The 17,769-nt window shown below is 48.6% G+C and overlaps 1 protein-coding gene across 5 annotated transcripts in view; it reads right to left on the minus strand.

Moving 5' to 3' along the window:
- Positions 1–17,769, minus strand: part of LOC136627266 (zinc finger protein 182-like) — a 92,929-nt gene that overhangs the window by 55,912 nt on the left and 19,248 nt on the right. For 3 of the 5 annotated variants that reach the window (XM_066602230.1, XM_066602235.1, XM_066602231.1), the window contains exons 2-4: positions 4,196–4,299; positions 2,391–2,570; positions 2,185–2,308 (exon numbers count right to left, since the gene is read on the minus strand). In XM_066602230.1, coding sequence (XP_066458327.1) covers positions 2,185–2,308; positions 2,391–2,570; positions 4,196–4,291 — 400 coding nt within the window. In that variant the 5' untranslated portion in view covers positions 4,292–4,299. Of the gene's footprint in view, positions 1–2,184; positions 2,309–2,390; positions 2,571–4,195; positions 4,300–6,480; positions 6,548–17,769 lie in introns of those variants that run through there. The other 2 variants (XM_066602232.1, XM_066602234.1) reach the window with 2 other exon arrangements.

Here is a 17,769-nt window from a genome sequence, read left to right on the forward strand (position 1 = left end):
TGCAAACCTTCTGCTTTCTCTGGGAGGCCCATAATACGCTTATTATTACGCCGCAATTTTTACCGTCATGTGACTTTATTTGGCATGTTTCAGCGTTTTTGTTTGCAGTGTGAACTGTGGCAGAAAGAGGGTTCAGATTGTCCTCAGCCATGGAGATAAGATCCTCCATCTCGGTGATTCGCCCCCTCATATTTTGCACATCTTGTCTAAGCAGGTTGACGTCTATCTCGCTTTCCTCCATCTTCCCTGCTAATGAGGTTCTGCAGGTATTTATAGCCTCTAGTAAGTGGCGTTGGGTCGGCACAAGTCCGGCTCCACCTCATCCTCCGTGTGTGTTGTCTGCGCGGCTCGCGTCTAACGTGTGGTGAGATCAGGAGTGTCCGTGCGAGCAAAGTCTTTTACCTTTCAGCTACTGATGGATTTTTGGTGCTGGTGCTCAAAACAAGGGTTCTGTGCAGCGCCTCCCTGATGGAACTGGAGGCTGTGGGGTAATGTTCTGTTTTCCCTGCTATCAGCGCCTCTATCTGCCTGTTCACGGAGCCGTGGTACCAGGGGAGATCGCTGAGCGCCTATAGCACGGAGGCCGGTTGGAGCTCACCGCTTGTCCCGGTCACCACCTCCAGCGCTGACGACACCTCTAGGAGTCAGAAGCATGCCACCTGCCTCCTCACGATCCCAACGGAAGCCTGGTGCAGCGCTTCAATGCACCCAGGCCTCACTAGACCGCAGCACTGTCACCACATTAGGACTGTGGACCCTTCAGAGCGGTTACAGTGGGTTCCCTAGCCATTGCAGGTCTGTGCAGGATTCTGGGGTATCTCATGGGAGCTCCCCCTATGTGCGTTCGGCCATAGCAGTAGTTAGCCCCGCCCCCAATTTAATAAGAGCCCCTCCCACCAGCAATTAATAATATTGAGCAACTTTAAATGTGGCTTAGGTTCTTCAGTCACAGCAAATAATAATGTTGGGAAATCACTAAATGTTCCAGTAAGACACAACTATTAATATGTTCTAAAGAGCAAGATACAAGCACAAAAGGAGGGGAACAAGAACTCTCTAGTAGACACCCCTAGTGCGTCCCAGTACTACCCAGTAGAACTGGAGCACCTACCCCACAAAGAGCAAACACGGCTACTTCCTGCCCCTAGTGTAGTAGTAATATATTAGTACTGGGAATTATTAGGAAATTATAGCACTAGTGTTTCTGGTGGTGCAATGCACCACACAGCTCTGCTACATGGTACATCCATTATGACCCCCCCACACATCACACACAGTTCTACTACATCCATCCTGTTTCCCACAGTGATGTCACCGCAGGTCCTTCAGCCCACCTGATCTTTGTGGTATGGTAGGTTGGTGTCTTCTGTCAGTACTGCAGAGTTGTGTCCGAGATAGGCTTAGTTGAATCCCCATTTTGTTATTTTTGTCCTCCCCTTTTCAAGAGCCCTAACTGTGGTGTTCTTCTGTCGGCCAGGCTCTATGTTTTATATATGTTGTAGGACCTTCAATGAGGTCACCAGGGGGCGGAGCATGAGAAGCACTCACATACATATGCACTGAAAAGCGGTCGTTAGTAGTTTGACAGTATGTACGGCTCATTGAGAGTGAGTTGGGAAGGGGGTGGGGGCAGAAAGACAATCAGGCCACCCTAAGCACAAACCATATATGTTATAGGCCCAAGGCACCTCTCCAGCCCTGCACCCCCTGTACTGTAGCAGAAGGGCTGGTGGTGATAGTTTGGGAGGCTTCGGGGGTTGCATGGGCCGAGGCACCTCTCCAGCCATGCATACCCCTGCTACTATAGCAGAAGGGCTGCTGGTGGTAGTTTGGGGGGGGGTCAGGGGTAGCATGGGCCAAGGCACCTCTCCAGCCTCTGCAGCCCACTGCTTCTGTAGCCACATTGTCTTGCTACTGTTTTATGCAGTATCCGCTCGCCATGCAGTCGCTGACTAGTGTCACTGTACCACAGGGATGCTTACATATCAGCAATTAGTAAATGTGTATTGCTGATATGTAGGACTTCTGATTACACATTGACTTTAATCTACAATCCTGTAGTGAGCGGCTCCACTAATGCAACTAGCATGGTTTTCTGCCCGGCTGCCACCCCACTTCCTCCCTTGAAGCGTCAAGGGGCACATGCCCCACTTCCACCTGCTACAAACCTGCAAAATACATTACCTGGTGATGTCAGCGGCCGGTGGTCCTCCATCATGACGTCCTTGTACAGATCCCGGTGTCCTCCTACATACTCCCATTCCTTCATGGAGAAATAGACGGTGACATCCTGACACCTCAAAGGAACCTGACAACACAACATACAGTCATCACCCAGAAGCCTCCAGTGCTGTTACTGTATAATGTCCCAGCATTCCCTGCACCGTCACCTCTCCAGTCAGCAGCTCAACCATCTTGTTGGTGAGCTCTAGAATTTTCTGTACATTGCGGTCTTCATTTATCAGGGGGGCAAGTGGGGGCCCCGTAATTGGGCTATTGGGTCTTCTCCATCCATCACACACAGGGGCCCGACAGCCATCACTAGAGGTCTTCTTCACTACTGTGTAATCCTGGATATGGGGAGACATTAATAAATATCATTACAGACATCAGACTCTCTCCCCTCCCCCCAGTGACAGCATCAGACTCTCTCCCCTCCCCCCAGTGACAGCATCAGACTCTCTCCCCTCCCCCCAGTGACAGCATCAGACTCTCTCCCCTCCCCCCAGTGACAGCATCAGACTCTCTCCCCTCCCCCCAGTGACCGCATCAGACTCTCTCCCCTCCCCCCAGTGACCGCATCAGACTCTCTCCCCTCCCCCCAGTGACCGCATCAGACTCTCTCCCCTCCCCCCAGTGACAGCATCAGACTCTCTCCCCTCCCCCCAGTGACAGCATCAGACTCTCTCCCCTCCCCCCAGTGACAGCATCAGACTCTCCCCTCCCCCCAGTGACAGCATCAGACTCTCTCCCCTCCCCCCAGTGACAGCATCAGACTCTCTCCCCTCCCCCCAGTGACAGCATCACTCTCCCCTCCCCCGTGACATCATCAGACTCTCTCCCCTCCCCCGTGACATCATCAGACTCTCTCCCCTCCCCAGTGACATCATCAGACTCTCTCCCCTCCCCCCAGTGACAGCATCAGACTCTCTCCCCTCCCCCCAGTGACAGCATCAGACTCTCTCCCCTCCCCCCAGTGACAGCATCAGACTCTCTCCCCTCCCCCCAGTGACAGCATCAGACTCTCTCCCCTCCCCCGTGACATCATCAGACTCTCTCCCCTCCCCAGTGACATCATCAGACTCTCTCCCCTCCCCCGTGACATCATCAGACTCTCTCCCCTCCCCAGTGACATCATCAGACTCTCTCCCCTCCCCCCAGTGACAGCATCAGACTCTCTCCCCTCCCCCGTGACATCATCAGACTCTCTCCCCTCCCCAGTGACATCATCAGACTCTCTCCCCTCCCCAGTGACATCATCAGACTCTCTCCCCTCCCCCCAGTGACAGCATCAGACTCTCTCCCCTCCCCCCAGTGACAGCATCAGACTCTCTCCCCTCCCCCGTGACATCATCAGACTCTCTCCCCTCCCCAGTGACATCATCAGACTCTCTCCCCTCCCCCGTGACATCATCAGACTCTCTCCCCTCCCCAGTGACATCATCAGACTCTCTCCCCTCCCCCGTGACATCATCAGACTCTCTCCCCTCCCCAGTGACATCATCAGACTCTCTCCCCTCCCCCGTGACATCATCAGACTCTCTCCCCTCCCCAGTGACATCATCAGACTCTCTCCCCTCCCCCCAGTGACAGCATCAGACTCTCTCCCCTCCCCAGTGACAGCATCAGACTCTCTCCCCTCCCCAGTGACAGCATCAGACTCTCTCCCCTCCCCAGTGACAGCATCAGACTCTCTCCCCTCCCCAGTGACATCATCAGACTCTCTCCCCTTCTCCCCTCCCCAGTGACATCATCAGACTCTCTCCCCTCCACAGTGACATCATCAGACTCTCTCCCCTCCACAGTGACATCATCAGACTCTCTCCCCTCCACAGTGACATCATCAGACTCTCTCCCCTCCACAGTGACATCATCAGACTCTCTCCCCTCTACAGTGACATCATCAGACTCTCTCCCCTCTACAGTGACATCATCAGACTCTCTCCCCTCCCCAGTGACATCATCAGACTCTCACCTCCCCAGTTAGCTGGAAGAGTATCTCTAGGGTGAGATTTAATAGACTTTCTCCCATCTTGTTTCTGTCCTTGTCCATCTTTGATGAATCAATCATGTAGGGACCTGAAGCGAAAAATCAATCAAAAAAACAGATATAAAGCTAAATACCTACAGTAATAACGCATTTTTAACAAAATTTAGTTCAGATCATAATAACATAAAAAGGATTATACAAAAAAACTGGACAATTCTAAAAAATGATCCCTATCTTGGCAAAACATTAGAAAAAAATCCAAGAATTATTTTTAGAAAAAACAGAACGATCGGTAACAGTCTGGGCCAATCAAATCCATTAAATAAAAAAGTAATCCATTTAAAGAGAAGAATAAAACAACACCGGGAGGTTAGAGCTGTAACAGCAGGAGATGTAAATGTTACACAGGAGCCACAAACACAATGGTGCGCAAAAAGGGAGGAAAAGGGAAAGAAAAGTACAAACGCGATCTACTTATTAGAATGGCCGTGCGGCTTCAGATGTCGGGAGAACAACCAACAGCCTGAATATTAGGATCCATCATCATCCGTACAATACAAAAAGGGCTACGAAAAACACAGTATAGCAAAACACAAGAAAAACACAAGAAAAACAGAGAAAAACAAAAATTAATTCCTTTAGAAACCGTAAAACAAAACTCAATAATGAAACAGACGAAAGAGAAGTCCTGGATCCACGGTCAGAAGGACTAAGAGAAGTCCTGGATCCACGGTCAGAAGGACTAAGAGAGGTCCTGGATCCACGGTCAGAAGGACTAAGAGAAGTCCTGGATCCACGGTCAGAAGGACTAAGAGAAGTCCTGGATCCACGGTCAGAAGGACTAAGAGAAGTCCTGGATCCACGGTCAGAAGGACTAAGAGAAGTCCTGGATCCACGGTCAGAAGGACTAAGAGAAGTCCTGGATCCACGGTCAGAAGGACTAAGAGAAGTCCTGGATCCACGGTCAGAAGGACTAAGAGAAGTCCTGGATCCACGGTCAGAAGGACTAAGAGAAGTCCTGGATCCACGGTCAGAAGGACTAAGAGAAGTCCTGGATCCACGGTCAGAAGGACTAAGAAGTCCTGGATCCACGGTCAGAAGGACTAAGAGAAGTCCTGGATCCACGGTCAGAAGGACTAAGAAGTCCTGGATCCACGGTCAGAAGGACTAAGAGAAGTCCTGGATCCACGGTCAGAAGGACTAAGAGAAGTCCTGGATCCACGGTCAGAAGGACTAAGAGAAGTCCTGGATCCACGGTCAGAAGGACTAAGAGAAGTCCTGGATCCACGGTCAGAAGGACTAAGAGAAGTCCTGGATCCACGGTCAGAAGGACTAAGAGAAGTCCTGGATCCACGGTCAGAAGGACTAAGAGAAGTCCTGGATCCACGGTCAGAAGGACTAAGAGAAGTCCTGGATCCACGGTCAGAAGGACTAAGAAGTCCTGGATCCACGGTCAGAAGGACTAAGAGAAGTCCTGGATCCACGGTCAGAAGGACTAAGAAGTCCTGGATCCACGGTCAGAAGGACTAAGAGAAGTCCTGGATCCACGGTCAGAAGGACTAAGAGAAGTCCTGGATCCACGGTCAGAAGGACTAAGAGAGGTCCTGGATCCACGGTCAGAAGGACTAAGAGAGGTCCTGGATCCACGGTCAGAAGGACTAAGAAGTCCTGGATCCACGGTCAGAAGGACTAAGAGAGGTCCTGGATCCACGGTCAGAAGGACTAAGAAGTCCTGGATCCACGGTCAGAAGGACTAAGAGAAGTCCTGGATCCACGGTCAGAAGGACTAAATGAGGTGCTGTAGGGAGGTTAATAACACAGATATTAGTAATCATTTATAATACATTTTATAGATCATAATGAACAAATAGCAATTTATTAAATAGATTTTATGTCATAAACCTAGATTTGGATTATAATAACCCAATATATATATATGAATGAGCAGAGGAAACCACAGACACCAGAACAATAAAGCTGAATGAAAAAAAACTGGAGCGCAAAGCATTCTGAGAGAGCTGTGTGTCTGACAGGTGATGCACGCCCCCAGGTGATCAGGTAGAGCGCCCCACATGGTGACACTCCACACTGCATAAGGCAGGATACATTGTGATGTCTGTATCAGCGTGATATACACTCGTCATGTCCGGAACGCCTTGCTTTATAGATAACGATGAGTTCTGCTGCGGCGCCGGATGGTTCTTATTCTACCTGTATACTGCTCCCCGGACGCCCAGAACCAAGGAGACCTGGAGAAGCAAGAAACTCACCGAAGGCAAGAGTGGAGGACAGGTACAGAGGGGTTAACCGCTTCACCACCGGATTAACCCTTCGGGCACCGGGTAACTCCACTTCCAACTTCGCTAAAAAGCATCTTTTCTTTTAAATTTCAAGAGAGGCACATTTTAAACTACACTTTCTGGTGTACAGAGTCATTGTGCTGATCCAGGATTGGTCGGTCCCAGGATACGGTGAGTCACATGTTATTAAGGATCAAAAGGGAAAGAATTAGGAGAAGGCAGATAATGTTACCAGTAAATGAGAGGCTCATCCAATCAGAATGTACAACCGGTCTGTGAGGGGGGGGGGGGGGGGGGGGGGGGGGATGATACAAGGTTGTATATGAACACCCATAACTGCTAACCTTTTACTAAGAGGGTAGATATAACAGAATATACATATATACACACACATCTGCTTAAGATATAAGACAAGATAATAAATGATATATAGCATACAAATATCATTACTACAACACTACTAAACTGCTGGAACCGACAGACGGAACACGCACCAAACTGGAACGGCACGGACAGACCCCACTGATGGATGCAGCACCTGCCAAACTGAAACGGCACCAGACAGACCCCACTGACGGACGCAGCACGTGCCAAACTGGAACGGCACCAGACAGACCCCACTGACGGACGCAGGACGTGCCAAACTGGAACGGCACCAGACAGACCCCACTGACGGAGTGTAAGGAGAATTTATGTGTTTATCAAAGAGAAGACGATCCCAGATCCCGTGCAGAAGTCTGGATCCAGGAGAAATACAAATCATACCAGCCTGTGCGGTATCAGATGATTTCTAATTTATTCTAAGGTGGCCAAAATTATATACCCTAAATGACATCACAGCAAAAGTATATACCTCCAAGATTAATAAGAATACATGATAGGCTAAAACAAAAAATGATTACCATAAGTTACACCTCCTAAGGTGTATCTATTACATACAATAAAACCGTTATGAACTAGGAGAAAGGAATGCAAGGGAGGGGGTCTGTTACTCTATCCTGTTTCCTGTATACACTATCTATAAACAGGCATACATGCGTGGTCATTAAACTGTCTTATATTTTATCTGTCTACCTCAGAAGACATGCAGGCCTATAGAAGGGTTTCATTTAACCCCTTCACTACTTATACTTGTACCATGCTATATATTCCTAGTCTACAATGCAATATAGAATAATTAACTGATACATTGATCTACAATTTTCTTAACATTCCCCACTTGAGATCAATACATCAACACAGTATATATGTGTATTTACTATTATAATGTCTCTACCACAGACCCCCTGGCTTATTCAGGCCCGAAGCTTTATTACCAGGACGCCTGGGTTCACACTTCAAGACTAAGTATTATATTGATGCATATATATATATATATATATATATATATATATATATATATATATATGAAGTCATTCCACCAATTGTACCTAAAATTAGGCCCGCCCCCAAGAGAAGCTTGGCCTTGATTTATTATGAGATTGATGCTCCTTTCTTCATATATAAATGATTGTCCATCATGATATAAAATCTTACTTATTGAAGTGTCAGTCAGTTATTAGAGCGATCCTCCGGTACAATCAGAGCGCACTGGAATCAAAGTGTCACACTTCAGAATCATCAAAGTAAAATAGTGCTTCCTTCATAGAACTTTTACCCATCACTTGTCAGACAGAGGCGGCCCCCTGACCCAGTAAGCCATCTTGTTCTGCGTCATCTTGTATATTTTGGAACATAGTTTTGGTGATAGAAGTGTCAATAAGGTTTTGCAACAGTCCTCGGATACACGGAATACAGCAGCAACCGCAGAGTACTAGAATGGAGGCACATACTGACATAGAGACTAGTGTGGAGTATATGACTTGTGACCGCTGTGTCACAGACTAGTGTGGAGTATATGACTTGTCACCGTTGTGTCACAGACTAGTGTGGAGTATATGACTTGTGACCGTTGTGTCACAGACTAGTGTGGAGTATATGACTTGTGACCGTTGTGTCACAGACTAGTGTGGAGTATATGACTTGTGACCGTTGTGTCACAGACTAGTGTGGAGTATATGACTTGTGACCAGTGTCCGAACAAGCTTACAACCAGTCCCTGAATGGATCGTCTATGCCAGAGTTATCAGCTAGGTCATTTTATTATGCATTTAACCCTTCCAGTGCTCAGGTATCATCTGGTGCCGTGTTATTAGGAATGATAGTACAACAATGTCCTCCAATCATTTTACAAACTCTGCTAGTAACATAACAAGAGCCATTCTATGTTGCCATGCAATGAGTGTAAGGTGTGTCCTAGTTGTTCCTCTAGGTCCCTGATTGCATCTCTTGTATAATTAAAGGGGTTGTCCCGCGGCAGCAAGTGGGTCTATACACTTCTGTATGGCCATATTAATGCACTTTGTAATGTACATTGTGCATTAATTATGAGCCATACAGAAGTTATCAAAAGTTATTCACTTACCTGCTCCGTTGCTGGCGTCCTCGTCTCCATGGTTGCCGTCTAATTTTCGCCGTCTAATGGCCAAATTAGACGCGCTTGCGCAGTCCGGGTCTTCTGCTTTTCTCAATGGGGCTCCGTGTAGCTCCGCCCCATCAAGTGCCGATTCCAGCCAATCAGGAGGCTGGAATCGGCAATGGACTGCACAGAAGCCCTGCGGTCCACCGAGGAAGAAGATCCCCGCGGCCATCTTCACCGGGTAAGTAAGAAGTCACCGGAGCGCGCGGATTAAGGTAAGCGCCCTCCGGTGTTCTCTTTTAACCCCTGCATCGGGGTTGTCTTGCGCCGAACGGGGGGGGTGTTGAAAAAAAGAAAAAAAACCCGTTTCGGCGCAGGACAACCCCTTTAACAAATTTCTGTTGGTTATAGTATGTGTAATTAATCCAGTCTACATCTTCATTCACTGTTACCCACCATACAAGAAGAGACTCAAACCCCCTGCAGCCATCCGATTTCTCGCCCCATACTCGTCCGGTACCCCCCTTGGGACCCCGATGGGTCAGAGGAACCTTTGGGAGAGGTGTTCCTAGTTCTCCAGACACGGCCCTTGCTGTTGCCCTCGGAGGTCATGAGGTACATAGGCATTATCAGTTGTACCAAGCACAATCCCGTTAGGGGCCGTACCTGGCACCTGTTCTAAGCCCGGTCACCACACAACCATCACACGTCTGTGCGTGCTCTCTGTAGCTCAGGCCATATCCCAGAGACAGCGTGCCCTTACGGTTCTCCTCTCCGCACAGCATCCCTCAGGCAGTCTCCCGTAGTCTGCCTTGGTCCCATTACCAGGTAGCGCGAAGCAAGTATAACCCCAGGATCAGAGGCAGCAGCAGGTATTTGGTCCCCGCTCACAGGTGGAAACAGCAAACTCAATGTATAACATGGATCACTTATCTGTGGGGGGTAGGTACAGTTAAAAAGCTTAATCACACATTTTATGTTCATCACAGCGTGAGGACTTGTCATTAACTTTTATCTATCGTGGGGTCAAGTCTTTCTATCTCATATAATTATTATTAACATTCTCTATACACAATATTTACTGCATAACATTAAGATTCACACAACTACTACTGCTCCAATCATCTGCAGTCGCTTGGTCCTCCAACGTTAACAACCCCCCTCAGGAATTTCTCTTATCAGGGAGAGGTGATGGAGTAAGATAAACAAAGCTTTAGCTGTGTCTGCCTCCTACAGATAACTGCAGCATCCTTGTGCTATCCTTCCCGTAATAGGGACACTCAGCTCTCACATTATCAACAACTTCATTATTATTATATCTTACATGACATTATCACATTGAAAACACCATTTAACAATCAAAATCACTGCAAACCAATCACAGAACTGACATGTACAAATAACGGCAAGAATGGACGTTCCCTATTCACACAGGTTTATACTAAACTTCATTCCTGATCATCTTCATTACAGGTCTATTCATATCAAGCAAGCAGAGCATTGCTAGTCAGTCACACTCCCCCTCCCTTCTTCTCACGGAACTCTAAAGCTGAAAGGTGGGGGTGAGGGTGAAACAAGCATTCCAATGTAACAGATGATTTAACCATTTGTGAGCTGACGTCACCACACAGAGGACAGTGATGGAGGGTTCTGACTATTCCTGTACAATTCAGAGGAGGCACTAATCACTGGTGTTGTGTACTACAAGTGCAAGCATTGGGATGCCAGGTAGAAGGTACAGCTATGGGATGTAAGGAGCCAAGATGGCGCCTGGGCGGCGGCTGAAGGTCTTACAGCAGGTACTAAAATGGCTGCAGGCCATGACTAGCACTAAGATGGCCGCCAGGGACGTGGCCTGACTAGGAGTACAATCAAGCCAGCCAAGCATCTAGCCACACCTTATACCTTCGTGTGCAATGCCAACAAGTCCCTCATCTGACACACATCTATAATAATCTTTGTGTATAGCGCCAACATATCCCGCAGCGCTTACATAGACAGGGGGGGATACAGAAAGACAAAAAATACAAACATTACAGAACCGCGGTTACATAGTAATCAGCTGATGGAGACAGTAGGGGTGAGGGTCCAAGGAGCTTACATACTACAAATAATGGGGTGATACAGAAGGTAAAGCGGCTGGAGATGTGCACTGTATGGCGGGGTGGAGATGTGCGCGGTATGGTGGGGTGGAGATGTGCACTGTATGGTGGGGTGGAGGTGTGCACGGTATGGTGGGGTGGAGATGTGCACGGTATGGTGGGGTGGAGATGTGCATGGTGGGGTGGAGATGTGCACAGTATGGTGGGGTGGAGATGTGCACGGTATGGGGGGGTGGAGATGTGCATGGTATGGTGGGGTGGAGATGTGCACGGTATGGCGAGGTGGAGATGTGCACGGTATGGGGGGGTGGAGATGTGCACGGTACGGCGGGGTGGAGATGTGCACGGTACGGCGGGGTGGAGATGTGCACGGTATGGGGGGGTGGAGATGTGAGATGTGCACGGTATGGGGGGGTGGAGATGTGCACGGTATGGGGGGGTGGAGATGTGCACGGTATGGGGGGGTGGAGATGTGCACGGTATGGGGGGGTGGAGATGTGCACGGTATGGTGGGGTGGAGATGTGCACGGTATGGCGGGGTGGAGATGTGCACGGTATGGCGGGGTGGAGATGTGCACGGTATGGCGGGGTGGAGATGTGCACGGTATGGCGGGGTGGAGATGTGCACGGTATGGCGGGGTGGAGATGTGCACGGTATGGTGGGGTGGAGATGTGCACGGTATGGTGGGGTGGAGATGTGCACGGTATGGGGGGTGGAGATGTGCACGGTATGGGGGGTGGAGATGTGCACGGTATGGGGGGTGGAGATGTGCACGGTATGGTGGGGTGGAGATGTGCACGGTATGGTGGGGTGGAGATGTGCACGGTATGGTGGGGTGGAGATGTGCACGGTATGGTGGGGTGGAGATGTGCACGGTATGGTGGGGTGGAGATGTGCACGGTATGGTGGGGTGGAGATGTGCACGGTATGGTGGGGTGGAGATGTGCACGGTATGGTGGGGTGGAGATGTGCACGGTATGGTGGGGTGGAGATGTGCAGGTATGGTGAGGTGGAGGTGTGCACTGTATGGCGGGGTGGAGATGTGCACGGTATGGCGGGGTGGAGATGTGCACGGTATGGCGGGGTGGAGATGTGCACGGTAAAGGGGCTGGAGATGTGCACGGTATGGCGAGGTGGAGAGTGAGAGATGCTATACACATAGACATTGGTCAGACATTTAGCCGTGTGACGGCAGAAACGGTATGACTGCAGGAGCGGTTTATGATGGCTAGCAGGGATTGCAGTCAGTAGGTCAGGGAGCAGATCTACCAGTATGGCGCTCGTCACTCCTTCTATACAAGTTACACTCCGCGCTCTCCCAGCATCCCCCATGTGTAGGATCGGGTAATATGATGATGACCTCTGACAGTTTCAGGGCTGTCATCAATAGCATTTCCCAAACTCACCAATCCACCAAAAAGAAATGCTATTCCTGTCATTTTTGTCCTTACCGAGGAGGCCCTTGGGGAAGGGGTGTGGATTTCTTCACCGGTTTGAGATGAAGACCACCTAATGTGGCCCCCCCTTTGTAGCGGGCTTAAACCAGACCCCCTCGGCACACTGTCCCTGCCCTGCCTGTGTCACCTTATTACAGGTAGATTGGTGAATCCAGGTCTGCCATTCAGCAATCCTTATTGCAGTAGGAGTGGTCAGCAGTACCTGGTAACTACAAGCGGTCCCTGGTAACTACAAGCGGTCCCTGGTGAGGTCTTTCTCACTTTGCGGTCTTCCAGTTCTTTTTCTTTATCCCCTTGAGGACCCAATCACCCGGTATTATTTCCCTTAGTGATGCTTTAGCCACTGTGGCTTCATCCGACTGACCTGTGGGAGACACTTCTATCCACTTGGCTAAAGCATCCATGATAACTAGGCAGGAGTACTTACCTCCACATTTGTATGATTCTATGTAGTCCATACAAATGTGTTGGAAGGGACACTGAGGTGTAGGACGGCGCCCCCTGCTGGTCTTATACTCCCTGTACATTGTGTTTAGCTGTAGTCCATATATATGTGTTGGTATACTGAGGTGTAGGACGGCGCCCCCTGCTGGTCTTATACTCCCTGTACATTGTGTTTAGCTGTAGTCCATATATATGTGTTGGTATACTGAGGTGTAGGACGGCGCCCCCTGCTGGTCTTATACTCCCTGTACATTGTGTTTAGCTGTAGTCCATATATATGTGTTGGTATACTGAGGTGTAGGACGGCGCCCCCTCCTGGTCTTATACTCCCTTCTGCATTGTTTAGCACAAATAATACAAGACAAAAATTTTTTTTAGTAGTTTGTAAACCCCTAGGCTGTGAACACTGTCCATATGAGTGCCACCATCAGTAGTTTGTAAACCCCTAGGCTGTGAACACTGTCCATATGAGCGCCACCATCCCCCCTGTTGAGACATGACACAGGCCATGGCTCAAAACTGCTGCACATCTGAAGAACAATTTAGGTAAGATAGTGTTTTTTTTTTTATTTTTTCCTCTACGGAGATGTACAGCCCATCTACAAGAGTGTATTCAGCATCTACAGGAGATACATCCTGCAGATCTGGTCTGAGTAACACCTCATGTGCCATCTCTCCTAGACAGTTGTATGGAGGACCGTCTGAAGAAATAGGCAGTAAGGTAGATGGATGGAGCGTAGTACATCCCATATGGAGGACCGTCTGAAGAAATAGGCAGTAAGGTAGATGGATGGAGTGTAGTTCATCCCATATGGAGGACCGTCTGAAGGTAGATGGATGGAGCGTAGTACATCCCATATGGAGGACCGTCTGAAGAAATAGGCAGTAAGGTAGATGGATGGAGTGTAGTACATCCCATATGGAGGACCGTATGGAGGACCATGTGAAGGCAGATGGATGGAGCGTAGTACATCCCATATGGAGGACCGTCTGAAGGTAGATGGATGGAGCGTAGTACATCCCATATGGAGGACCGTCTGAAGGTAGATGGATGGAGCGTAGTACATCCCATATGGAGGACCGTCTGAAGGCAGATGGATGGAGCGTAGTACATCCCATATGGAGGACCGTCTGAAGGCAGATGGATGGAGCGTAGTACATCCCATATGGAGGACCGTCTGAAGGCAGATGGATGGAGCGTAGTACATCCCATATGGAGGACCGTCTGAAGGTAGATGGATGGAGCGTAGTACATCCCATATGGAGGACCGTCTGAAGGTAGATGGATGGAGCGTAGTACATCCCATATGGAGAACCGTCTGAAGAAATAGGCAGTAAGGTAGATGGATGGAGCGTAGTACATCCCATATGGAGGACCGTCTGAAGGTAGATGGATGGAGCGTAGTACATCCCATATGGAGGACCGTCTGAAGGCAGATGGATGGAGCGTAGTACATCCCATATGGAGAACCGTCTGAAGAAATAGGCAGTAAGGTAGATGGATGGAGCGTAGTACATCCCATATGGAGGACCGTCTGAAGGTAGATGGATGGAGCGTAGTACATCCCATATGGAGGACCGTCTGAAGGTAGATGGATGCAGCGTAGTTCATCCCATATGGAGGACCGTCTGAAGGCAGATGGATGGAGCGTAGTACATCCCATATGGAGAACCGTCTGAAGAAATAGGCAGTAAGGTAGATGGATGGAGCGTAGTACATCCCATATGGAGGACCGTCTGAAGGTAGATGGATGGAGCGTAGTACATCCCATATGGAGGACCGTCTGAAGGTAGATGGATGCAGCGTAGTACATCCCATATGGAGGACCGTCTGAAGGCAGATGGATGGAGCGTAGTACATCCCATATGGAGAACCGTCTGAAGAAATAGGCAGTAAGGTAGATGGATGGAGTGTAGTACATCCCATATGGAGGACCGTCTGAAGGTAGATGGATGCAGCGTAGTACATCCCATATGGAGGACCGTCTGAAGGTAGATGGATGGAGCGTAGTACATCCCTAGGTTGTCAGGTGTGGCTGTGAGCAGTAGTGTCCTGCAGGGGGATGTCTAGGAGGACTAAGATATGAGTATAACTAACTGCGTGCGGTACTCAGTGTGTGGGGGGACAGCACTATAGTGGCAGAAGGTCTGACTACCGCTTGTACACAGGCTGGGAGCGCTCGGCCACTGGATCTAGTCTGCAGAGTAGTATGCCAGCGCTCTGCTTCCCACCGTGTTCCAGAGTTAACACAGAGGTGCTTCGGATCTGGGCCCTAGCTGATCCTAGGAGCCACACACCAGAACAGGATGCATTCACATGCCACATGACAGACCCAGAATACACTGCACACAACATGCAACCACTAGTACCAGATTGGAAGCTGAATATAAATACCAGATATTAGTTGACATGTTGTACAATATGTGGAAGCTAGCAGGCCACTTCACGGCTCCTGGTTATACTGCTAGTCCCTACACTAACCAGGAGTCCAGCAGAACCGGACAGAGTTCACACCGCACGCTGCAACAGGACAGGACACAGATTGCCGGACACACAGCAAGCTAACACAAAACTGACAGAATTTAAACGTACAAACGGACATGAACCTGATCACACTGCAACCCTCACCAGACAAGCATTCATGACTGCTCGCCTGAGGGGCCATACAGACTGACCAGGGGATTGGCTAGCAGACAGTACCACACCCAGCCAGCTCAATCATTAACCCTGAGAGTGCTGTGCTGCTGGAAACACAATAGAACAACAAATCCCAGCAGCACACGTAACATTGTCATTCCCAAGGAGGACATCATTTGCTCATAGTTTTGGGACCTCCAGAATTGCTTGCCTACCTTCATCTGACAGGTTATACCCCAAATATTTAACCGTTTGCTGACCGTATTGGAGTTTCTACCTGTTTACTTTATGGCCTTGCTCATAAATAAACCTCAAGAGTACGACTGTGTCCCTCCACAATTCTCTCCACTGTCTGCTGCTGGCTACCAACATACAGTAGTCGCTGACTACCTCTAAGAGGCTGGAACTGGGCTAAGTGTGCTGACATAGCCTGGGAGACAATTGTTGGAGGTTCACAGCAGCCCCGAGGTACTCTGGTGAAGGTATACCTAATTTTATCATAATATCTCATCACAACACATTTACTGGACATATTCAAGACTATATAATGTGACATTCACAGGCTTATTTGTCTCTAGGTCTGTTATAACGGGTTCAGAGAGGGATTCCCTGTGGGTCTGGCCATTAACCCCTCTTACCAGGATATGACTATTACTACATTTTACATTGGCTACATATTGGGATGTATTAATGTCCTGGTGGCTCCTGAGTCCACCAGGAAAGTAATCATCCATCCATTCACCTGGAGATCTATCTCAGGCAGTGGAGATTGCCATGAGATCCTCCAAGTGTTGTACATCCACCCCTCTTAGTCATTTTTCCCCAAGGTGGCTGAGAACATTGTTTCTCAGGGCACTCTCGGGCAAAATCACTAGACTTCCATTATTCAAACACACATTTAAATCTCCGAGCTGCATCCCACCTCTGCTTCTTCCTCTGTCTCTGCTTTCACATCCTCTCGCTGTCCAATGACCTCTCTGACTTACTTGAACCATCGTATCACATTCTTCTCCCCATAAAAAAAAACCTCACTTTCTCACCCTTTTCTTTGTAACACTTTTCTGCATGTTTTGCATATTGCAAAACATCCTGCAAGGATCCCATCCTCAGGGTAACCATGTATCTCATTATATAACCTCCTGCAATGATCCCATCCTCAGGGTAACCATGTATCTCATTATATAACCTCCTGCAATGATCCCATCCTCAGGGTAACCATGTATCTCATTATATAACCTCCTCCAATGGTCCCATCCTCAGGGTAACCATGTACCTCATTATATAACCTCCTCCAATGGTCCCATCCTCAGGGTAACCATGTACCTCATTATATAACCTCCTGCAATGATCCCATCCTCAGGGTAACCATGTATCTCATTATATAACCTCCTGCAATGTTCCCATCCTCAGGGTAACCATGTATCTCATTATATAACCTCCTGCAATGGTCCCATCCTCAGGGTAACCATGTACCTCATTATATAACCTCCTCCAATGGTCCCATCCTCAGGGTAACCATGTACCTCATTATATAACCTCCTCCAATGATCCCATCCTCAGGGTAACCATGTACCTCATTATATAACCTCCTGCAATGATCCCATCCTCAGGGTAACCATGTACCTCATTATATAACCTCCTGCAATGATCCCATCCTCAGGGTAACCATGTACCTCATTATATAACCTCCTCCAATGATCCCATCCTCAGGGTAACCATGTACCTCATTATATAACCTCCTCCAAGGATCCCATCCTCAGGGTAACCATGTACCTCATTATATAACCTCCTCCAATGGTCCCATCCTCAGGGTAACCATGTACCTCATTATATAACCTCCTGCAATGATCCCATCCTCAGGGTAACCATGTATCTCATTATATAACCTCCTGCAATGATCCCATCCTCAGGGTAACCATGTATCTCATTATATAACCTCCTGCAATGGTCCCATCCTCAGGGTAACCATGTACCTCATTATATAACCTCCTATTCCCTTCTGATTATACTATGGAAGAGGTCTACCATCTCCTCCCCTCCCATTCTAATTTCCTTCTACAGAACTCCAATCTGGCCATAGAATTATTCTATCTGCTCTCTCTATTTTTCATTCAATTGGAACTCCCCATTAACCCTTTGAATTGTTCATCAAACTGTCG

This window comes from Eleutherodactylus coqui, chromosome 5 (genome assembly GCF_035609145.1).
Source record: "Eleutherodactylus coqui strain aEleCoq1 chromosome 5, aEleCoq1.hap1, whole genome shotgun sequence".
NCBI lineage: Eukaryota > Metazoa > Chordata > Amphibia > Anura > Eleutherodactylidae > Eleutherodactylus > Eleutherodactylus coqui.